The 26,214-nt window shown below is 41.1% G+C and overlaps 1 protein-coding gene across 1 annotated transcript in view; it reads left to right on the top strand.

Annotated features, from left to right (window-relative positions):
• LOC147204949 (transmembrane protein 132C) overlaps positions 1–26,214 on the top strand; it is a 115,607-nt gene that overhangs the window by 1,949 nt on the left and 87,444 nt on the right. The window contains exon 2 of the mRNA XM_086112314.1: positions 14,104–14,992. Coding sequence (XP_085968440.1) covers positions 14,104–14,992 — 889 coding nt within the window. The remainder of the gene's footprint in view (positions 1–14,103; positions 14,993–26,214) is intronic.

Below are 26,214 nucleotides of genomic sequence, written 5' to 3'. Positions count from 1 at the left end.
AGAGAAGATCATTCCAGTGAGAAGACTTGGTGGTATTCCTCAGAGGAATATCCAATCTTCTGTCACTTAGTTTTATCCATAAGCTTAACAAGATCCAAAAACGGATCAAGGAAGGATATCCGTCATTCGACATCTCTAAGTACTTGGTGCACATCCCATGCTGTCGGCTCTTGCACATCTGGATTTGGCTTATCCTTAAGGATTTTTCAGAAGACACCAGCAGTTTATGTAGCCGCAGGGACTCTCTCCATCAAAGGTTCTCATCTGTAGTCCCAGTAAAAGCCACGTTAGTGGCCCTGTACTTCATCGATGGAACAACCCCAGCTTCAGTTGAGAAAACAGTGTAAAAGACAGATGATAAAGTCGTTGACGTAAAAGTCAGATAAAACACAGTTTCACAAATTGCAAACAGGACAAACCTTAATTATGCGGAAATGATTTTTCCTCTGTATGCATCAGGTTTTGAGCATCTCTCCAGCAACTAGTCTAGCCCTCACATTCCTTAGTCCGTAGGAGTCTGTTGTTTTTGTGTCCATGACGAATATTTATTTTTCTGCTTCCATTTCTCAAATCGGTTCTTTGTGGATGAGCCACCGCCACCCACCACTACAAGCCCTCACAATTGCTTCACGATTAAATGTCAATCTGCATGCTTTGCCTGAATGAGTTTTGTGAAGCACATTGAGTAGGTGGACACTTAGCTCAATCTCTTGTACTGTCATTATCCTTAAAGTGTGAGTGGGAAGCCGACATTGTTGCTTTCCATTCATTGAATCCAATGAGCCCCCCCCCCCCCCCCTCCCTCCCCCCGCCTTAAATTCATATGTCATCATTATACAGTTCCATACTAATTCCGCTAAATCCATTTGGCTTCTGGTAATTGGGTCGTTATTAGAGCCATGAACTGAATGAATGAATTAATCATAAGGGGGAGGAAATCAGGGAAATCACAGTGTGTGTTGTTGTTGCTAATGTATTTTAGGTGATTTTAGAGAGCAGTGAGGGTCATGGAAATAATTAAACATGCTGATGCAGTGGTGTGTGCACTCTTAGCAGTGACGAGTTGTGTCCCAATAAATCTGTTCATGACTTCACAGCCGGTTTCAACTTGGCATGGCATAAGAAAAGGCAATACCAAGACATTGCTTACAAATCAACTTGCTAGAACAGTCCACTTCTCAGCACACAAGTACAGAATTTGATTGAAATTGTGGGGATGGTGACATTTGTTTTTACTGCCCAACCATTTCTTGCATTACCATCATACCACAAACTGCAACACATGCACATGTGAACAGGTTTGCTCCTAGTACGCTCTACCTCACCATCTTGCATTTAGTTTCTCAAGCAAATTACAAGATTTTTTTTTTGTGCTGGTGTGGTACCCAACCTAGAGTATGTATCCCTTGGTGAATATGCTCGGCTGAACCAAGTTCATTTGATTTCCAAATGTAATGATAGAGGGCGGAAATGTCTGTCCTAAATTTACAAATCTGCAAAGCGGGAGTATTTCCTCTGGTCCCGGCCTACTTTCTGATTTTCTTTAGCCTTGTGTAGTTCGCACAAAGTACAATCCATCCATCCATCCATTTTCCGAACCGCTTGATCCTCATTAGGGTCGCGGGGGGTGCTGGAGCCTATCCCAGCCGTCTTCGGGCAGTAGGCGGGGGACACCCCGAATCAGTTGCCAGCCAATCGCAGGGCACACAGAGACGAACAACCATCCACGCCCACACTCACACCTAGGGACAATTTAGAGCGTCCAATCAGCCTGCCATGCATGTTTTTGGAATGTGGGAGGAAACCGGAGCACCCGGAGAAAACCCACGCAGGCCCCGGGGAGAACATGCAAACTCCACACAGGGAGGCCGGAGCTGGAATCGAACCCGGTACCTCTGCACTGTGAAGCCGACGTGCTAACCACTGGACTACCGGGCCGCCCCAAAGTACAATCATCCAGCTTAAATATTTAACAGGTGGCACCTTTGGTTTGTGGGGTCCCTTGACAGTTATGGTGCAAATTAGGTTTAACTCAAATGCCGGGAATCATAGCCTTCTGCTATACTTGAAAGCACTCACAAAAGAAAACGAACATTTACCTTTGTAAATTTTCCATCCTTCATCAAGGTCCAATGATCTTATCAACAAAACAACCATAACTAATGGCTGCATCTGAAAAAACAAAAAACAAACAAACAAAATCTTTTATATATATATATATATATATATAATGTGTGTGTGTGTGTGTGTGTGTGTGTGTGTTATGATGCACTGGATCCTGAAAATTATGGCTGCATGCTTTTATGATCATATTGTAGCTAATCTACATACAGTTGTTTGTTTGTTTGTTTTAAGCAAATATTTTTATCCTACTTAGCTGGAGAGCCAAGAAAGTGTCAGAGATCAAACATTATACCAAAGAGAAAGAAAGTCTTTATTATTTATTATTTACAACAAAAGTCAACTGTCAGGTTTACCATATCCCAATACTGTCATACTCACACTAAAGGAATGCACTCAAAATGTATTTCCCAAACAGAATTTGTAGAGCAAAGAAAATATCCCACAACTCGCATGAAGCAATACAGTTTTACACTATCATAAATTATAACCTCCATAATTAATGTTGATTCTTGCCCAAAGTCGCAGGACCCAGATCGCCCGCATCCCTAATGACATAGGCCCGCATAGGTGTCAAACTCAGGTCCTGGAGGGCCGCTGTCCTGCATGTTTTCCAAGTCTCCCTGTTGCAACACACCTGATACAAATGAACAGGTTCAATGTCAGGCTTGCGCAGAGCTTGCTGATGATCTGATCATTTGAATCAGGTGTGTTGCAACAGGGAGACTTGGAAAACATGCAGGGCAGCGGCCCTCCAGGACCTGAGTTTGACACCTATGACATGGGCAGTATAGAAAATGGTTGGATGAATGTTTTCATATTCTGCAAAGGGTCCTCTTGTTGTGCCTTTGATTGGTCCATTTTTCTTCCTGCCTTAGAAAGTGCATTTTCAACTCACAATTGCTATGACGTCTATATTTGAGAGATCACAGACATTTGGCATCTGTGAGAACAGAGCACATGCATGTGTGCGGAGCTGTGGCAGTCTATTAGAGGTATGAGCGGCCAATGCATTAGAGGCAATGAAGTGACAGGTACATATTGTCAAGGCCCATTGACTTCTTTGCAGTGTGGCTGATGACTGTCGAGAGTATGTTGAAATGGTGGTTGTGAGCTTCTCTGTTATTCAAATGGTGTGCTCATGCAGCAGAATTTGGATTTTTAAAACAAATTAACAGCATACTTCTATTGACCATTTTGTATTATCGAAGTCTCTGAACAATGCACTGGGGAAATAAAACCCAATCATAGAATGTGTGTATTTTTTGAGGGAGATTACTCAAACCGTTTGTTGTTGTAGGGCAGGATCTTTTATACATGCATTGATGATTAAATATATTAAGATACTGTGATGCACATTGGATCAGCAAAAAAAAAAAAAAAAACTCACTTATGCATATATTTTGTCCATATTTAAATGATATTTTTGTCATATATCTGCTTCGGAAGTGTGTGGTCTTGTGCGGGCCCTCAGGAGCGCTAGATTGTGGCTCCTTCCATCATTTGAGTTGCCAATTCCTAGTCTAAAATACAATTGCATTTTGATTTGCACATCAGGGCATCGTAAAATTGGAATGCAAGTGTATTGTATGTGGATGTCTCCAATTAGCTTTGGGAGATTCACTACTGACTAATCAGTGTGATGCTAATAGCCATGTCAAACACTAATTAGTACAAGTTACTCTGTCGGGCACAATGTTTATGAGCTACCTCTTTCAAATCCATATAAGTGAGTGGAGTGGCCCCTATTTTCATTCTAAAGTCTAGCGCAAAGCACAATCTAACTGTGTGCATCGGTTGAATTTTCTTTCATTTGGTATTTAGCCAACTTTGCATAGGTAGAATAGGCGGTACGGGGCATTGGTGCCGTTGTGCGCCACGGTGGGATAGAATGAGCCTTTTCCTGGCCAATTGTGGTGGCATTCTTCATTTGCATTAAAATCAAGGCGCTTGGAGTGCAGTTTACCCACGTATTCTGCCATGCTTGACATTGCGGAAACAGAAATAGAGTCTCTGGAATCCGTGTAAGACATTGGCAGGTAAACTGCAAGATCTGCTCATGGGGATGATGTAGTCGGCCATGCATGTGACGTGGGCAATTGGAGACTGCCTTGCACCTGCAGGACTATGAGTCTGCATGTGACATACAATCGTAACGGGGATGCAGTTAAAATATTCTTAAGCTGATAAGGATTCATTCAGTGAGTTGATTTATAAACAATGATTAAGAGGGATTGTCCCATTGCCATATGTATGAATAAACGACAAACTGTAAATGTAGGTTTATGTTTCTGATAGTGTTTACGCCTGCAAAGAAAGCTTTGAAGGCCCTGAGGGAACGCCACTGACTAAGTCGTGTTACACCTTCTTAATCAAACTCCTTTTGAAAAGTTGAAAATGTTGTCAACTTTTGGTCACCAAATTGTGAGATGAGCCACAGGGCACAGAAGTAATACCCAGTGAGACACAGCATGTTGACCACATTGACAAACACACTGAACTATACCATTGCCCCGGCATGAAAATGACAAATTGTCGGATGAATCTGTGGCAGGGAAACTCCATGTGCCGGAATACCCAAATGGGTGCAACACGGCCCCAAACATGGTGGACTTGAGCTGGCACGAAAATGATGTTATGCCCGTTACTAAGCCGAGCGCACAGGCGCTAGTCTAGAAGAATCGGGTTGTTAATGGGGTGGCTGGTTAACACATCTACCTCAAGGTGCAGAGGTCGTGGGTTCGAATCCGGCCACAGCTTTTCTGTGAGGAGTTTGCATGTTCTCCCCATGCCTACGTGGGCTTTCTCTGGGTACTGGCTTTAAAACCAGGAAATGGGTGTGTGCAGTGGATTTCCTTGCCACATTAAGAAATGTCGAGATCTGTCGGCCAATCAGAAGACAGTGATGCTACGGCCACCACTCAGCCCGAGTCGACCTGCCTATGAGAAACATCTCAGAAGAGGTTCTGAAAAGCGGCTCCATTGTGACCACAAGGCCCCAAAAATGTCTAATGGAAGAACGACCACTCAGGGACAAGCAAAGCCGGTCCGTTGTGAAATAGCTAACATGAAAAAGGGGCTTTAGATTTATGGAGTCACAATATTGTCAGTGTTTGAAACATGACTCACTGGCGGTTTGGTGTTCAGGGGTGTTATCCAAGCTTGTGTTGACCCAATATCCGCTGAAGCTGATTCCCTCCCGCCATCCCAGAGGCCGTAAAAACTCTGAAATTGGATAGTCACCCCAAGCCAAATGAGAATGGCACAAATAGCAATGCAAATTAGGATTTAAGAGGAAAATATGAGGAAATGTAACAATAAGACAATGTACAGACACCATAAAGTAGCCTCTAGTTTACAGTTTCGCTTTACCATCAAAGTTATTAAAAGAAGTATATCGCATACAAGCATCTCAGCATCCATCTCACTCAACATTTCCTCCGTAGATAGTTTTTTGCGACACTTGATAAGAATTATCTTCACATTCCAGATTTTTTTTTTTACATTTACAATCATCTGAACAAGATGATTCTGACAAGTTTTAACCTACTTTTCATTTCTCCAACGCTCCTGGTGTCGATCATTTGACAACAAGGCAGATGTGGTTTTCTCAAATGACATGCAAACTGATCCCTCGCACAAGATAAGTGTGAATAAAGCAACCTAAAATCACTCTTTGGCCTGGTGAGCTGCTTGTGACTTGGGTTATTGTCTCTTTTGATGCTTCTTTTCTTTGTTCGCAAAGGAGTCTCAATCATGGATAAAGACATCAGTCTGAATTTCAGAAGTTGCCACGGCAGCTCAATCTCTTACCATAAATTCTGGACTCTAAGATAACTTCTGAAATTCAAACTGATGTCTTTATCCATGATTGCAAGTTTTATTTCGTAGGGCTAATTTAGCTGCGAAGAGTGAAGTAACTGAAGCGCTTTTGTCATCTTGGACTGTCCACATGTCTGACGTCTTGAACAAATTATATTTTCTACAGCCTCTTTGGGATTAACACGAATGTGATCTATATTGCTTTGACAGAGGGGTTACAGTACTAAGTAGGCATAATTCTTTTAGCAACATCCATGCCAAGGACAGGGCCCAGAAAAAAGGATAAAGGACATATAAAATTGCTAAGCTTGTCAGTTGCTGTACTTATCTAGTCTTTTTGCCAATGGGAGGCAGCGGAGTTTATTTAAAAACTTCTTAATCTGACCTGTCAGAAAGCCTGGAAATATGCTCTATGCAGACATGTGGACTATTCCAGCAATATCTAAAACGGAGTTCAGGAACCTTGATATTAGGGGAAACTTTGCCAGGGTAACTTGACTGTCTGTGGAGTAGCTTTAAAAGTGACTTTTCTTTGAGTATGTGCCACTCCATGTCAGAGTGTCAGATTACCCAAAAACATCTTGTCCTCACCTCATTATAATACATGTGCCCTAAATATTTGTCAAGATACAAACACAAAAGTGATGTCCATCAGAAAGTTTGTAGCTCATTAATTTTTATTGAAGTATAAATGGATGACAAATGTCCTTGTCATGCATTATAAGATCCATTCGTCAAAACCTAATGGGTCACAAAAACACAAACACATGACTATTGTAACATTTAAAGGTCATTTTGTATATATGTGGAATTAAATAATGCAGTACGTTTGGCCAAGATTCATCCTACCCGCCTCCCTCTCCAACACTGCAAAAAAAATAGGCTCCAGGACCCCCCGCAACCCTTGTGAGGATAAAGCGAATCGGAAAATGGATGGATGGATGGAAGATCAATAATCCAGGTTGTTTTAAAAAATAATTTGGATTCATGTTTTTTTTTTAAACCAAACCACGTTCTTCTTTCCTTTAACTATAATTGTTTTTGTTCTTTAGCTAGTGTTAATTTCAGCCATTGATGATGAAAAAGGAACCCCCACAAAACCCACCGACAGATGTGCGGCTTGAGCCAGTCTTGCCTCAGCACAGCTGTCGTTTGTTTGCGTACAGAAATATGAACCAAAAGTTTTGATTGACTCCGCACACTCACATCCTAAGACGTTAATTTAGATATGCAGTTACTTTTCTTTATTCACTGCAGCAACAATTTCCGCTTGCCTGTCATTTTGTTAACGGATGGCATCTAATTGCTGACTCAGCCAAATGTCACTTCTTTTGATGAGCTCATGGCTGTATTGCACAATCCACTTTTAGTTTCCTGCACATTAAAGTGTACGTATGAATTATATCAGTCACCCAAATGAGACCAAATTTTTTTCCCCACCATGAGTTAACAGGGTTTTGTTGATGTAATCCAATGAAATCATACTGCAACTCAATAAAATAATGATGGTACCAATGAAGTATTCTTGGAAGATGCTACGTTTTCCAACTGCTGTCCCAGTATTTTTTAAAAAGAGATCAGAATCTTCCCGTGCATCCCATAGGCATACAGGTTTTTAGCAAGATTTTTCATTTTTGACAGCACATTTTACAGTCCACTGACTAATTTAGGAAGAAAATGAGTCGAATCTATACACACAGACATATTTTACACTAGGAAGTACTTTAACGTGGGCTGAATGACTCCACTGGCGCAATAAAACGCTGATCAGATAACGATAACTGGCTGTCACGCCATAATATTTACTGTTTCCCAAAGCAAAGAAATGATAGAGAGTGTGCAATATGTGGAAACGTCTCTCAGAAGGCTGGCAGTTTGTGCTTGTCAGAAATAAAGCGAGATTACTGCACAGCACATGGACCTGGATTGTTTTTCCTCTGAAATATATATTCCAATGTCTTGGTTTCAGCTTTGGATTTGCATATAATAGAGCAATGAGTGATGGTCTGGTGGATTTGCTTTCCGTGTGTACTTTTAAAAGAAAACTTAACAGCCTGAGGTGTCCTATTTCCATGATATGAGCAAGTTAGGCAGATTAGTGAATATAGATCATTTAACGTAGGTAGTTTTGACCATGATGTCTTATTTTCACAGCAAGAGATTCATTATAATGTGTCATAGTACGGTGTCGATAATGCATCTCCCTCTCTGCTTGATTTTCCATCTCACATTAGCTTACCTGGAAAAATCATGTTTTTGTGAGGCTTGCTGAGAATAACTCAGAGAGGGCGATTTCTATTGTTTCTGCAGAGTTGCATACACAGCAGCCATGAAATTATCATCATCTTCCATTTCCATGCGAGTTTTTTTCCCCTTAACATATTAAAAAGCTATTCTTTTCTTTGCTGAAAAAGAATCCCTTTTGTCCTTTTGGATCGCTACTGACAACTTAAGCTGGATAGTAAGCCACTGTCAATCACACAATGAAAGTTCATCTTGGCAGCCGGATAGGAAGCCTGCGGAAAAAAAGTGTGACCTGTATTGCGGGCTGGCGATGTTTTTATTTTGTCACTGGTGAGTGAAAGCTCTCCACTTTTCTCTCTGATTTAATCTTACGCAGAAGCACTTATCTCGCCTTGCTCGAGTATCTTTGGAGAAATAGAATATTTATTTTTAGGAACTTACTATCTGCTGTCGAGGAAGTTGCTGTGACTTTATTCTGCGCAAATAGCATACACTGGAGAACATGCTGAGTGGGGTCGTGTTGTCCCTGTCGTCTGATTGTCCGACAGCGATGCAGCAAGCGAGACAGAGCCACCCAATGGCCGTCGCCAAAGTCATAGAAATACAGGAAATACATTAAATACTTTTTAAAATATAATAATACTGAACCATATTAACAATTAAACATGTAGTAATGGAATGAAATATTTAAGCGTGGGGTACAAATTTTCACGAACACACGTGCCACTGTCTGGGTCCATTCACTTGAATGAGATGTCTTCAGCCACAGAGCGGACCCTCGCCACTCCCCGGGCCCAACAGTTGTGGCTCCCGCCTCGGGGTTGGGGGCTTTTGGGAAGCTGCCGGAGGGCTTCCGACACCAGAGAGTGAGGACGATGAGCCGATAACTCAGAGAGGCGGCCAATGGAATGAGACTGAGCTTTCCACTCAGAATGAAGGAGGGCTGGCGGGAAACTTTGCACGACGCTCGTGAAATCACTATGGCACTATTTCATCCACGGTCCATACCCATATGAAATTGTAACTATGGTTCAATGTTGATGTACGAAAACACAACAATTTATGAAGTGTCTATATCGTATTTTTGTCAAGCTAGTGGCCAGCACAGCACCCGGCGATGTCTTGCTGGCTTAAACCGGGAAATAGATTTTTCGTCTACACGTGAAAGCTTCTGTGCATTTGATGGGCTGTACTTCACATAAAGTTGCATACAAAGAAACAAAACAACAAAATCCATATATATGAAAATAACCCAATTTGTGGAGCGAGCCAATTGGTCGAGACTGATCTCAAAGCAGCTGCAGTTGCGGACATTCGTCCTCAATAAAGACACCCGATACATGACCTACACATTGGCCAATGTTTATTGAAGGTGTTGACTTTGGAAGGATCTGTACAACTCTGACTTGCCCTGTTTCGCTCTACCTCATTATAAACAAAAGTCATCCCTCTATGCTAACTGTATGAAGTTTTTAAATTTAATAAATAGTCTGTAACAAGTAGTCTGTTTGAGTTTTTCAAAGTCAGATATCTTGATTGAGAGCAGTTTCAACACCATTTCCCACATGAGGTCAAGCTACAGTGATGATTCTTGGAAATTTGTTTATACATCCTGATTTACAATATCGTTCTCCAATCAAAGCTCGTGTGCGGGGAGGTCGAGATTAATTCCGGGGCAGAGTTTATGTTTTAGTGTGTGGCGTAGCCTCAGGAATACTGATTGGTACACAGATATTTGCTTGTCTCAACCATGGAAGCCAAATACTTTCAGCCCCTTTGGCCCACGGCCATGTACACGGAATGGCTCAAAGGATGTGTTGTTTTCAGGAGGCTCTGGGCTTTTGCCTCTGACTCTGCCGTCCACTGTTGTGATAACACTGTTCCCGACATGTCACAGCACCTGGAGGCCCTTCTCAGAAAACCCTTAATGACACCCCCACTGACCAGAGCAGCCACTAACAGTGATGTGATTTCTCCATTCCTCTTTTTTCATCCAGTTTCCCCCAAATAGGCCAGTGGCTCAGTGTTGCAGTATTTATCCTTCATCGGTCGATATTCTTTAATCCCCGAGATGATGCTTTCTCTCATGAACTCAAAATAGCTCTTCCTTCCCCCAAGAGAAGGCAAAAGCCCATTACTCTTTATTAGCTCTTAGCATCTTAAATGTGGCCATCCGTTTGAGGCAAAGCAACAAACACTCCCTCCAGTTCCCTTTGCAGCCTGCCAACATTATATACACACGCACGCACGCACGCACGCACGCACACACACACACACACACACACACACACACACACACACACACACACACACACACATATGCAACCTCATCTAAGATAAACGTTAAGCAAGAGCAGTAAGTGCACATTTAATTCTGCTCATGTCAAACATTAGGAAGCACATTCTTCGTTCAAAACTTCTCATTATGGTGTTACCTTCCCCCTTGATACCTTGTACTTATCAGCCAGGCGGACTCCGCAGACTTCTGTCTGCCTGAATGATTCTTTTTCTATGGAGGGCGGCAAGGAGTAATGCCATACTGTGTCATGTATTGATTTTTTTTTCCACACTCCTCTTTTCTTGAAATTTTCGGCTACTCAAAAGCATAAATCATCTCCAAATGATACCTGAAGGAAATATTGTATTTATTATTCTTGACTCATAGTCACGAATCCATCCATCCATCCATCCAACCATCCATTCATCCATTTTGGGATCCGCTTATCCTCACATGGGCCGATGGGGTATGCTGGAGCCTATGCCAGCTGTCTTTGGGCAGTAGGCGGGGGACACCCTGAACCGGTTGCCAGCCAATCGCAGGGCACACATAGACAAGTCACAAATCCAATAGCGCTTATCCATTGAAAATGTGATTCAATGGGACGAGACAAATTTTTTCTCATCCTTCATTTCTGTCTTCTTTGGTTGTCAATACACACACTGTGTCATTGTTCAGTGAACTGGAATCAGACAATCTGGATTTTTAAAAAAATGTTTGATGGTCATTGGAAACTGAATTACAATCATACAATTAATGGTATAAACGCATTTTTCTCCTTCCATCTTTAAAGCTATCACATTTGCTTTCTGCTGATTTCTGTTCAGCTTCTGAGCCTTTCCTCTGGTGAGTCTTGACATGTTTGATGAAGCAGAAACTGACCATCCAGTCACCCAGACAGCTATTCCACTGTGTCCACCTATATTATTTTAGAAATGCGAAGGAGGAACTTGGCCCTCCCTTCTTTTCCTGGCGTCCCTCAAAGAGTTGGATGTTCATTTACTTTTCTTTTTGCTCCATCAGTCCCATTTCATCGACTACATAAGCTCACGCAGTCCCCCAGAGCTGGCCTAAGTAAGTCTCTGCCTGTATGATGCTTGGTAGCTACCGCTCATCTGAGACCTGCCTCCTCTCTCTCTGACCAACTTGTAACTGTCTTTGCAGGCTTACTGAATTTTCCATTTAAAATAGCTGAGGCTTAGGCTACTCGGTTGTCATCAGCATTATCTCATACAACTAGTTCTAATTTTTTCCCCCTCTTAGACAGTGAATAGAGTCCCTCAGGATGAATGAGGCTGCACCCAAAATTTAGGGAAGCAAACATTTTCAACGTGGTCAGCAAATCATCTTTTCGAAGTACAATGATATTAACATAAAGAGAATGAGAACAGCAAATACGAAAATTGGATTTTTTTTCTGGCTCAGCATTATGCGAGCTATTATTTTACAATTAAATTCCATAGGATAGGTTAATTTAATTATGCATGCTGTGGATTACGATTTGTTTGCGGAATATGGCATTTTTCTCTTCTTATTTCTATTCTGCTCTGTCAGTATTATTCAAAACATGATTTATTTCAGAAATATGAATATCAAATGTGGTGTCTTCTGATATGTATAATTAATAGAACCGTTTCCCCAACTAATGCCATTAATATTGCACCTTTCATTTGGTGCATTCAAAATATTTGATACGGAACAAATCAACAGTCATCATATTGTCAGTCTCTTAAATTAGATTTTTAATATTCAAATGTTTAATGTTCATCCTCTTTAATACCTGTTGGATAAATGATTGAACAGTGATGCCATGTTGCCAGACAATAATGCAAATCGATGTCCTGTTTGCAAAGTGGTCTGTTTTAAAATTTGCCTTGTTTGTTAATGAAAATGCCCACTGTTGACAATTGTGACTCCAGGCTTACAGGTTTTTATACAGGCTGGGCAATTCACACTCCAAACCAATATAATGCCAAACTAATCTATTTATCTTTGTTTTTTCTTAATCTACCAGTATTCATCTTTCTGACTTTGTTTACTATATTTGGGTTTCGATATTTTCAAGGAATATTCTTTTCTCGTCGCTTCAGTTGTCTCACTGACATTTTTCAGGTCTTTTCCTGGACGAGGTTTGCTTATATGTGAGGTAAAATGGCTTCCTATTGCTCTGTGACGTGTGCTATATGCTATGCTATTCACTGAAATGGCTGCATGTCAAAAAAGGATTTGCACCTACAACTCTCCATTTCATTATTTATTAATTTTTTTATACAGCGGCTGCAGCTGTAACAAAACACTTTACAGAGCATATTTGTACAAATGAAGCATGCATTACAAATAATTTTGAGTAGATTTAGTGTATTGTTTTTTAAAAAATTAATTTAAATGTATCAAATACAGTACAGCTTCAAATTTAAATTGAATTAATATAGATTTTTGGAATTTTATTTCCTCATCTCCTCTGGACAAAATTGAATGAATTGTGCTTTCACACAAGACACAGCTTGTTGCTTTTGCTTATAATGCATATACAGAATACATTGGACTTCAAAATAGGTAGGCTCAGCAGTTTGACCACAGTATTACATCCTTGAATAAGCTCCACACACATTTCATGAAAAGCGCCCCTATTTACCACTGTGCTGTAATTTGAAGTAGGTTGGAGGGTGATTCATCTTGTCTGGATGATTTTTCTTCTTGCTGGTGTCATTATTATCAGAGCATTATCACAGCTGCCCTGCAGAGCTTAAAAATGCCCCCCCTCCCTCATAGAATTTCATTACTGTTTTGATAATGATTTTTTTATCACTTTTTAATCTAAAAATTAGACTCACCACCATTTGTGGTTGCTGCTCAATGTTCATGAAATTTATGTTACACAATAGACCCTGGGTAGGCAAATCATGTCTATATACTGAATTCCATTCGTTTGTTTTTGTACTTACAGTAGGTGTTTACATATGCTCCGAGGACAGTAAAATACAGCAAAATAGTGATGGCTTGATACCAGGAGCCTTTCCCTTTTCTTTGACTTGAAAGCTCAGACATAAGCGTAGTGATGTTACCCTGGGACACTGAGACAAGCCTTTGTTCATGTCTGCGTTTACGCTCGCTGCACATTTGTTAGCCATGTAACTCAACGCCTACAACAATTCTTCTTGTCAACAAACAACTCTAACCTGCTGCTTGTTTGTTACTCTGTTGCTCCAAGATCATTTTCCCTTCAAAGGCAGCCTGGATCTGAAGCAATGAGGTGATGCTTGAAGTTGGAACATCACTACATTTGGGTTCAGGGTCAACAGCTGCATTTTGTCACAACATACAATTACAGCGGGTGATCAGTGGAAATAAATAATGTGGTAGATAATGAGGCTGTGGTGTAAACGTGTAATCACCGAGCAAATTGGAGTTTCTTTTTTTTTTGAAAAAAGTCAATTCTACCTTTTCTGATGTACATTCTGCAGTTTTTCAACCAGGAGCTTCTGGCACAATCTTATACTTTACTTGAATTCAACTTTAAGCTCATTGGAAGTATTTTGTTGTTGTTGTTTTTTTTTTAAGCGTACGGTATTAAAGTTTTACCTGGAGACTCATGTCAGCCTAAAAATGTGACTCAACTACTCCCCTCTCTCCCGCAGTTGCTGACAGCCGAGTCGTAGAGGGATTGCAGAGATATACTTCGATCCCCACATATCTACCGGTCACCTACCAGGTGCTCAACACTGACTTGGCATTCTTTCTAAAGGAAAACAACCAAGACTTCATGAGGAACTCTAGCCTGATGTCACGCACCGAGTCTTTCTTCATCTACCAGGCCAGGAGTTTGCCCTCAGTCAACTCCAGCTATGGGCCGCTTTCTGTGGAGCAACCGGTCCCCATAGAACTTCTGCAGAATCCAGGCTCCTTTCCCGCCTCTTCACTTTTTACAGTTAATTGGAAGGTTCAGACTTTTATCATGAATACCAAGATCCACCTGGCCAAGCCCAAAGTTCAGGTTCTATTTTACATTGCAGGCAGGGACTGGGATGACTACAGTGCCATTAACAAGCTTCCCTGTGTCCACATGTTTGCGTTTCATGAGACCCAAGAGGTACACGGCACCTGCCAGCTAAAGGGGGAGCTGGGGCTTTGCGTGGCTGAACTGGAACCATTGGCCAGCTGGTTCAGCCCCCCAAGTGTCGTGCCAGGACGGCAAAAGAAATTGGAAGCAACTGAGGGAACCCCAGTGGAGCTCTACTACATCCTGCAATCCACAGAGAGAGGAGAGTGCCATTCAGAGGAGGTCAAGAAGGAAAATTTCCTCCGCTCAAGCCAGGAAGGGCACTTTGGCTCTTATACTTCCACACCTTTAAGAAGGATCGGCGGTGTGAGGCTCTACCAGAATTCTATTCCACTCCAATTGGCTGAACACAGACTGGATCATAACTTTATGGTTTTGGTGCCCGCCACACCCGTCAGTCAGAGAGAAACTGTCTCAGCCTATGTCACCGTGTCAGCCTATTCTGATGTAGAGATGTTCACTCTCAGGTAAGGAATAACCTTTTTTGTGTTGTGATTTGTCTAAAGTGTATATTTTTTCCAAGTGTCTGACACAGGTGTGTATTCTATTCAGGCGTGTAGTGCATCACAAATTATTAGACACAGGCTGAATGGTTTTCTTTTTCCTCAGCAGTTTTATCCCCTTCCCGACATAAGCGGATCTTAATTCAGCTCAAATGCTGCCTGCTAAGAAAGGTTAATTTTATTCTATCCTTCATCAAATAATGAATATGGGGGAACAATGAAGCTGTCTGACAAAATTAAGTAAAACACAATAAAAGTGTCTGATTGGCTGTGTGGACATTCTGAAGACAGGAAAGAGTTTGATGTAGTTTTTATGTAAACATATTGGGAAATCAAATTTATAGAATCTTCACATGGTGACGCAACACACATTGGCCTACATCTTTTTACAAGTCTAATCATTTTTCATTGCATCTCTGATTTTCAGTTGAACTGCTCTGATCAAATATTTTTTGATTGTGTTGATCAAACCTGAGCTTATTATCTTTATGACACCATTTTTTGACAGAGTTCTTATACTGGAGCTCATTAAATTGTGCAGGTGTACCTGCAGTGCAAGCACACAAGTTCAGTTGAAAATGTTTTCTCAGTAACTGCAGCATAACTAGTGGTGCTGTTGCCGCTTATCAACAGAAAGTAATAGAAGGTTGTGGGGTTATGCTCCGGAGACGCCTTCATGGGGGGTAATTGCAGGGCACAGAGGAGTCAAAATTATCTGCATAATTAACATGTGATAGACCTGAGGATGTCATTAATTAAAATACTGTCCATTAGTGTAACGACTGAAGCTGATGTTAATCATGCTGGTTAAGAACATTTCGGTCTAACAAACTCAGTGGAGACGCTGCAGCATAAAGATAAACAATATTTATACAGAAAATAATTACAGTACTGTACATCTGAAACAAATGATTATAACAATATATTTGAGAGAAAAAGCATGGTATTTGGCCTCATTCAAATCTAAAGTGCAATCACATTTGTAAATGAATGGCTTCTGGTTTTTGAAATGTAAATGACATCATAACTTCTTCTCAGCTGCCGGTTAACTTGGCCGATCTTCGACCCACTTTTCTCCAGATTGTCACTACGTTTCTCCATTTTCTGTTTTCTCTTCTATTATTTTCTTCTCACCGTTATTTTCTATTTTTCTTCTTTGTGCTACTGCTATTTTTATTTTTATTCTTCATGACAGGGGTTCACTTTGGCCTGGGGAGTGAAGTTCAGCATTTGCTTCAATGATATCTGGCGCCATCTATCGTCGCTAATGGGTATAATGTCTAGACCCCGAATATAAGACGGCCTCCACTTTTTCAGTCTTATTTCAATGCAAAAAACACTGACTTATATTCGAGCCAATACGGTAATTACCAACTTTTTCTGAAAAAAAATGATGCCACGTAAAACGTAATTTTTCAAATAGGATACCGTAACTCTGAGAGGATGTGAATTATTTATTTCAAGAGCCAAACAAGCAGGCTGACCACCGAGGGAATTGCTGTGATGTTTTTATTTGGCAGCGTGTAACAGTGGGCACAGGTTGGTCGTCTGAAAGTGAAAGATACGCACAGGCCGGTGTGGGCCTCGGTGATAAGAATGTCCTTGTATATGCATTCATTAGGAAACTTAATCGCACGCGCGTGGAGACTTTGATCTCTGCATTCACAACATCATTATCGCCTGTGTACTACACAGCTCTGTGACAGACATTGTTAGCTGGGCAACCCTGGATCGCTGTAGCCAATCAGTCAGACCTTCTGCTGCTATCAAAATGCTCGATATTCGATAACAAGATTGACACATTTCGAACAAAATCAAAGGCCTGAGTGTTTCCCTTTAGTATACTCGAGTAACAGCATGACTGAGTAGAACACAGTTCAACCTAAATTCTAGTAGTATTCTGGAACTATTTGCCTTAAGTGTCACACAAATTGTGGGCAGTATCATCATCTCTGAAAGTATTATTCCAATTGCTTTTTCTGGGGCTGGGGACATTTTATCTGAAAGAATGATAATTTGTTACAAGGAGTCTTAAAAGAAGCACAAGAATTGTGAAGTTAGCAGACTCACGCTCACAAAGCAGTAAAGAGAGTAAAGTCCAAGCGTTCCTTCTTTAAAAATGTGTTTAGTGCTGTTGCTAGTTTTAGTTTGATAAGCCTTTCTTGGGTCCCAAGACAAGAAGGCGTATTTGAGTGAAGACAAATAGTGGTGCCTTGAGATACGTGTTTAACTGTCTCACATCATAGCAGTGCACAACGATGGCTGAACCGATTTAAATGAATGAAACTCAAAAGTGTTTGGGTTTTAAAAAAAAGACTGTTGATTTTAGGGCTGGGCGAAATGGACTAAACTACAAATGGAATACCTTCATGGAAATGGTATTGTCACAATACAAATACAAGTGTAAGAATTATAATGGGAGTATTGTATTTCTGAATGAATTGTATGGTCCTGGCCGGTGTTGTTCTTCTCATCTCATATCTCTTTATGCTGTTGTTCTCCAGTTTCAGCTCCAAGTTCATTTTGTACTGCTCCTTTGCCTCCTTTGGCTGGATTCTTACTTCCTTCTGCATATACGTGAGCTCCATTAAATCACCATCTTTGAAGGCCTTCTTCGAAGTCTCGCCAGTCTTTGGCTTTTTCAATGCCCAGTTTGCTGGCTTTCTACCGAGGTGGCAAGCTGAATTTAATTTGATTGACTCAACGCTCAGTTTATAGGCTTTGTCATTCAAAACTTTGAGACTGCATTTGAGTGTTCTCTCTTCAGACTGGTTGTTGGAATATTAAGTACGAGCTGCTTTTAATTGCAAACTCCTCAATGTATTTCTATTTCGTGTCTGGTCCTCTGTCATGCAAGTCATCCACAGGAGATAAGTGACATCATTTAGGAGCGCAAGGCTGTGGATGTATTTTAAAAACAGATTACATAAGATGTTTGCTATCTTTAAGCATGTTCATTACGGCATTAAAGCTGAAGTCCAGTGAGGAGTTGAAGTGGAGGGGATTAATGGCCCTATTTTAGGCAGGTTTATCTTCGGCATGTTAAAAATCATTTTAATTTATTGATGCAAGAATGCTGATCATCCTTTGCCCTTGAGCCTCACATTAAACTCAAACACAGAATGTCACATTTTTGTTTTTATTTGTGATTGTACATTGTTGCAAAAATCATTTGTATTGTGTTGAACGTAAAATTGAATTGAATATTCGAGTATGCGGATTAAAATGTACAGTATATATATATATATATATATATATATATATATGTATATATATACAGCCATCCATCCATCCATTTTCTGAACCGCTTTATCCTCACTAGGGTCGCGGGGCGTGCTGGAGCCTATCCCAGCTGTCTTCGGGCAGTAGGCGGGGACACCCTGAACCAGTTGCTAGCCAATCGCAGGGCACACAGAGATGAGCAACCATCTGCGCTCACACTCACACCTAGGGACAATTTGTTCAAACAGCCTGGCATGCATATTTTTGGAACGCCCTATAGGCCCTATAGGGCGGCCCGGTGGACCAGTGGTTAGCGCGTCGACCTCACAGTGCAGAGGTACCAGGTTCAATTACCGACCATCCTGTGTGGAGTTTGCATGTTCTCCCCAGGCCTGAGTGGGTTTTCTCCAGTTTCCTCCTATATCTATCTATCTATATAGATACCTGAAAAAAGGTTTAATATTTTGTTTCGGTCAATACACTACTGCGTTGTTTACGTAATAATCGAAAAAATAAAGATGACTACTTCACGGATTTCACTTATCACAGATTCTTTTTGGAATGTAACCCCCGCGATAAGCGAGGGATTACTGTAGTTCTATTTCCGACTTTGTCTTTGGGCATACAGCCATACAGCAGCAGTGTTTTGATTGTTAATAAAGGAGAGTTCACTGACTAATACCTCTGTAATCCATATTTGACGCTGGAATATATTAGGGAACCCTAACATGACATTGTGCTACAATGTAAATCTAAATCACACCGCAATCTGTGTGTGCTGGATTCGTTTCCAGACATAACTGTCCCTTATGTCAAGAATGGAATAGGGCACCATCTGACAAGAGGTCTGAACTCAGACTGGATGGAGTGTGCATCCCACAAACGCAGACTCAGATAAATGGTGATAACAAAAGAGGTTTATTTACAGAAGAGCAAGAGACCGACAAAGTAGTCAACCAAAATCGCTGATGACAAAAAGCCAGGAAAACCAAACGAGAACAGAAAGCGCTTGCCAATTGCAAGGAAAGAACGATCACCATAAAAAATACAAAACGAAATTAGGTGAGTTCAATCACACGAAACCAAGAACAAATTCAATCAATTAACAAATACTCACAAACCAAAAATTCTATCATGAGGAGAGCGACGAGGAACAACAACGAGAGCTCTTGAAAATAGCACTTGGGCATAAGCACCAAATGAGCAATAATCCGACAAAAGAGACAAGAAATCAGATTCCTTAAATAAGCAGCTACTTGATTGCCTTGATCAGACACAGGTGCACCGCTTAAGGGTGACACCCCACACTCCAGCTGGTGTTGAAACAAACAAAATAACAAAACAAAACTGAGCAGAACATGACACCCCCCACAACGTGCCTCGCTTTTCTTTCACCACCGTGCTGCCACGAAAGGCATGTTTGCAATCGCATTAAGCATTTGGGGTGAAATGCGTCCTAACTTGCAGACTCTGTTGTTAACACCTGCTAGCCATGACATCTCATTAGCCATAGTGCTTCTGTTTACATCACAGATGACCTGGCTTACTACTACTGCTCATATACATCACAGACAGGCAGATGGCCAGCAGGAGCAGTGGGAGATGAGCATGGGCATCTTTGCTTCAATGAATAAATAAATAAATAAAACAACTGACAACTTCAACAATCAAATTAATTGTTGGCAATGGTGACGTAGTTATCATTAGTTGACTAATCTTAGTAGGTTATAGGTTATAATGTCTACACATGCTCGATATGAGCAGAATGTCTTCAATGAGCAGATTCTGTACAGATGCAAGTAACTGAAAGGAAGAAAATACCCTGAAAGACCATTTTGTACATTATGGCCATTAAATACTGCAAGTGATTTAAAATCCATTATCATAATTTGAGTTTTTTTTTCTAGTGTAACTATGTGAGCAGTCTCGATATAGAATGGTATTGATAATTAATTATAATCTCTTAGTGTTAGGTAATTCATATGCAAATTAAAAGCAAGAAGGAAATTGTATTATATTTCCCCTTGTAGTCTCTCGTGGCATGATGAGAGGAAAAAAAAGGTCCTGCTTCACCTTGTTGTCACAAGAATTTAACACATTTCAAGTAAAAGATGAGAGGTCTGTGAGCTAAAAACGTGTACAATGGTGCACAAGTGCAGCACATCTCAGGTTTGTTGAATCACATTGGGTGTACAAAATAATCTATTTGCATGAAATCCTTCTTGAACAAGTGTATTGAATTACGTGGAATTTTGTGCATTTGCCAGATAATACCATGCGTGAGCCTGGTTTCAAGTTTGCGCCCATTTTTGTAAAAGGTCAGACCGAGTCATTGTCTTCTTCACTTAAGATGATGTGGTACCCCTCAGGAATCCATTCTATGACCCAGTCTTTTTTAATATGCCTTACTGTCTAATTTATACACTGTCCAGCTAAATTTGTTGCGGATCCCGTTTAACATCCAGCAGAGAAACCCCCAAAGACTGGATCCAGGTTCCCACAGTTACCGGTTGAATTACACCTATCATTTGATTTTGCGAGTACCGAAATACCTAGACGTCTAAACTCAACACATACATCCAAGGCGAGAGATGATTCAGATTGGATCCATGAACCTTGTTGCTTCTGAACCTGTTGATGTTCAACAATTAACCCCCCTAGTTTATGCTTTTGGTATCAGATTCATTCGCTGAATCAGAATCATAAACTGAATGTGTGCAAACTACTTTGTAAGTACTGTATGCCCCTTTCCTTCAGAATGTTAAGTTGGTCCTGAATATCTTCCCCATTATCCATAATTGGATATTACAATGGCGAAGATATTGAACGATGGAAGCGCTTAGTTTAAATGGTTTTGTTGTACAGTCTCCGTCCTTCTGTCTGAAATAAATGGAGTCCTGTGGGACCTGGGCGGTGATAATGTGGTCCATGCTTGGTGGAAATTGTTGCTGCTAGTTCGGATATCCAAATTGTAATGGTCGTGGTTGAACTTTCAGTGTTTATATTTGCATGTACCAAAGTGGAGGTGGAAGCTTTCCTGACATGGGTTCTCAGTGTGTAAATCCAATGTGTGTCGAACAGAGCCCTCGGGGTCCGTGTCATCTGTGACCCTGTGCTTAATTGACCGTATTTTGTGCATGTTAGAAAAATGCTGAAATTTTGCTGCATTTTCTTCCAAGGGAAAAACATGCCATCAACTGCTATTTTTGATGTCCGTTTTCTTTTTAAAAAAAGGCAGTGTATTTGTGCAGCGTATTTATACACGTTCACCTACCATTGACGTAAGACTGAGCCTCATTCTGGGATCGATGATCAAAGAACAATGTGAAAATGTGGGAAGCATCAATCTACTGCACGATATTTTTTTTCATTGTCTCACCTGTGTTTGCATATCATGCATTCTGATATTCAGCAAACGCATACTGTATGTTGCGTTACCAAATTAAGTGTAATATCATTGTATGCTAATCTTCTTTATGTTTGTGTTTGTGTGCATATACTGATAAATACCAGATATGAAATGATGAAATCCAATTCTATCCCTTCTTGTCCATCCATTTTCCGAACCGCTTGATCCTCACTAGGGTCGCGGGGGGTGCTGGAGCCTATCCCAGCCGTCTTCGGGCAGTAGGCGGGGGACACCCTGAATCAGTAGCCAGCCAATCGCAGGGCACACAGAGACGAACAACCATCCACGCCCACACTCACACCTAGGGACAATTTAGAGCATCCAATCAACCTGCCATGCATGTTTTTGGAATGTGGGAGGAAACCGGAGCACCCGGAGAAAACCCACGCAGGCCCGGGGAGAACATGCAAACTCCACACAGGGAGGCCGGAGCTGGAATCGAACCCGGTACCTCTGCACTGTGAAGCCGACGTGCTAACCACTGGACTACCGGGCCGCCTCCCTTCTTGTTACCCTTCTTATTTTGAAGTTGACCCCCCCCCCCCCCCCCCATTTCCATCTGTTATGCCATGCCTCCATTTTGAATCAAATTTGCGGATATGAGACAGTTGCTTTATAACTCACATAATCCTTATTTTTAAAAGCCAAGGATGCTGGTTGAACTTTAAATGCCTCCGAAACAAAAACAGCCGAACTTGAATCCATGTCAATGTACAAGTAATAATTTTGTGGTTTCACTGTCAGAACGTCCCTCGAGGGAAGACGCCCCTGCTCTATACTATTAAAATCGGCGCTGCTCAGAATATTTGTCTGGTTCCTTTTGGTGACTCCTGGCATGTTATTCTCTTCTCATTATGTTATACCAGTTCTCTGATCTCATCTTTTTCATTTTTTTTTTCCTGAACAAAAATTGCAAAAACCCAAAGGGAAATGCATAACACACAGCACTGATGCCGGCGGAAAGAAAGTTCTCGATGTTCACTGACTGAAGATGTGCTGATGGCATGTAGTATGACAGTTCTAATGTTTTTTTTGGTCAAACTTTTGGGGAAAACTTTAAATTTCAGCCCTAACATTTACCCTCTAATAACTCGGAATACTTTATATACCAATAAGTGCAAAATATTGGGTTCTCAGAGCAGCGTGTCATGTATAGCGCAGGGACACACCTTTTGCCATGTAAACATCCCATCATAAATGAAATATAACACTAATTGGAATTTTTGATGCCTTCTGTCTGATGGGATATTCACTTTGTCTTTGATTTAGTCCCCTTTTTATAGTATAATTAACCACGAAGCAAAGCTAAAGACTAAGCGTTGCATTGTTGATGAACAGCTACTTGTAATTTGTATTTTTTATTGTCCGTCTGTTCATCAACGTAATGAGAAAGCATTGTCTACACTGGGTACATTGCATTTGGAACTACTTTAATTTCCTGTCTGGAGATGAATGCTGAACATGGCCTGAGGTTAAGTTCTTTGGGATTCGATTACATTGTAACTGAGGACATGACTTAGCAGCAAGTGTCTGAATTTCCTTGACTGCACTCACTCACCGACGTTTATCTGTGAACAGAGGAGATAAGCCGGCTTCTTCGTCGGCCCAGCATGATATTGCATACAAACATGCTGACAGTGACATTATGAACAAGCAGTAAGGTCGGCAACTTTATCAACTGCAATTTGGACTCGTCACATTTGAACATTTGATAATCGCGTAGTTTTTTTTGAGTGCAGCCGGTAGCTTGTATTCTCATGTATAGCTTGAAATTGGGTCTCACCGATGGCGCTGCATGGAAATGTGATTACCGGTCATGTTAAGAAGAGCATAAATGGCTGCACCAAATGTAATTGCCAGAGGAAAAGGCAGAGAAGTACAAAGGCAGTGAATGCAAATATATATTGTCACAGAAACCATTCAAATCCATACACCGTTCTTTGCCAAGACTATTTGGGCCTGCAAAAATTAAACAAAGGCATTAGTCATGTTCAAATTGAGAGTATACTGTATAACTTTTGCAATCCCTTTTCTAAAATGGCAATTTATTCATGAAGTATGTCAAAATATTCAAATGCACAAAAATACACACTTCTTTTCACTGTCAATGCTGTCCTATTATGCATATTAAGTGCTGCGAGCTGCTATTAAACAACAGCAAACCGACGTACTTAAAATGTGTCTACGATATTTGTCCATGCAAGAAAAACACTGCCTCATGAATTTTGTCAAGTTTGCCATTTTGATAAATGATTGTCTCCTGAAATGGAAATTGAAGCATAGTTCTACATGATGAAATTGCTGCCCCCTTTCTTTACATTTCATCCTCCTCTTCCTATAATAATCTGTGGAAGAAGCTGTTATTAACCCGATGCGACCCTGTTCTCATAAAATAGGGAGCTCGAATGTGAAACTACTTGCAGTTTAGATTTTATGCTGGAAATCTGGGAAGGAATAATGTAATATTTGGCTTGCATTTTAAAACCTTGTTTCAACAACCGACGCAAGGAAAATGCTGTCATAATAATTGAATCATGCAGTAGCTTGACTATTCTATCAGATCAGACTGCAATGCATTTTTGTCTGCTAGAGGTAGTAAACAGCCTCAAATTTACTGAGCAACCAGTGATTTGACTCCATGGCGTGTCTCATTTTGCACACATACTGTACTTCTAAGTGTGCTGCACATTGGACTGATCAACAATGACAGTCAATTATTTGTTAAGATCTTTTCTGTCTGACTGTTACTGCCTACTTTTTATCCACTTAATCAGTGCTGCTTCACTTTAACCGACAAGTTTCACCACTCCAGCGCCAGTAGATATTTAGATGGATGCACTTGTGACCAGTCCTTCCTTATAGATGCATCTTCACGATAAGAGATGATCGCTCCCATTTTCCCTTGCAGCTCAATGCACGTTTCTTTTGTTTCACTGCCATTTACCTTTTTACCAGTGTGGGCCGACATGTATAATACAATGGCTCCTTACGTGGCAATGCGCCATTATCTGACATTGGGCAAGGGGAAGCAGAGCAAAGTGGATGATGGTCCGAGTGGCTAAAGACCAAGGGAGATGAACCATGGGGACCTTATTCCCAAATCTCATGGGCTTCCCCTACCGCAGGAAACTCAAGGATTCATGACTGACCAGATGGTCACACGTGCGTGTGTAATCACAGTGGCTGGCTTGGTGTGGGGCTAAATGGAAGACTAATGGGAAGTGCGTGCAAGGCTGACGTGCTCCAAGGAAACCTGCTCCTTCTCCCTCCACCTGTCATCCATCACACTCCCTGCTGATACTGGAAGATAGTTGTCCCATGGTGATGAGGGGGTGCAAAAGAGCAGTACAGTTGTGAGGTGTCTAGCGGCTGGGGCTGGGCACAGGGACAAGGGCTGATTAAGGCAGTGATGAGGGTGCCACTTCTGCACTCAGACCAAATGCAATAATGTACATCCTGCGAACAAGTTGAAATTGCAAAATTAAAAATGCAATGCTTGCATTTCATTGTATATAACCTCCTAGGGGATGAAAGTGATTTACTACACTAACTTAGTATAACAACGATGTGAATGAATGGTTTAGAAACTCACGGTTAGGAATGGAGCTTTCATAAGTACATTTTGGCTTTGTGTCTGCATAAAAGGTGCATGTTTTTTTTCTTTTTAACGACTGATGTTCTTTTTTTTCCCCGCGTGGAGCTTTCAGATGAAACTTTTTATATAATCATTTAGGATGCTTTACTAAATGAAACGGCGGGCGCCTTTACAAGTGCACACATTACACTCTTGTGCACGCGCGCAACAAAAGCCGGTGAAATGGCTTGAGAATGTCCTTTTATATCAGCACAGATAAGAGTTCTCTTAAAAACAGATGTCACCTTGAAGGCAAAGAAAAGAGATTATGGATTTTTTTGATCACCTCTCTACAAGGACTACTTTACCAAACCCTCAGGCGATATGCTCTTCAAAATCAGCAGCATTAATCAGAGGACGCACGCCTCGAACATTTGTGCTTATCATAGCAGTTAGAACTTGAACAAGTCATCCAAAAACCACAGTCTGATTCAAATGTAAAATAATAATGTGCAGGTTAAAAACAGCGGCCTCAATACAGAAATGTAAAAGACTGATTTTTACCAGCCGACTGATTTTTACACACACACACACACACACACACACACACACACACACACACACACACACACACACACACACACACACACACACACACACACACACACACACACACACACACACACACACACACACACGCCAGAGGATGTTTGTGCATACAGCCCTATGTCCTCTAGTCGGAAGGACACCTGCCCTGGTGGAATGACAAAGAGCTTTCTGCCCGGAGAGCTGCAGGGTGAGTTCTGACAGGTGAGTCTATGGGCCGTCCTCTGCTCTTTGACTTTGTGCGCAGGACAAGGACAGAACTTCCACTGGCCACTTTAATGCACTGTCTCCTGGTCTGTCATAGGTCATAGGTTCTGACACCTGTCAATAGAAGTTCACTGACGTTGGTCGCCTTGACCTGTGGTGATAATGAAC

This window comes from Hippocampus guttulatus, chromosome 5 (genome assembly GCF_054856545.1).
Source record: "Hippocampus guttulatus isolate MCC_2025c chromosome 5, RoL_Hgut_1.0, whole genome shotgun sequence".
Taxonomy (NCBI): Eukaryota; Metazoa; Chordata; class Actinopteri; order Syngnathiformes; family Syngnathidae; genus Hippocampus; species Hippocampus guttulatus.
This window is presented reverse-complemented; position numbering and strand designations above follow the sequence as displayed.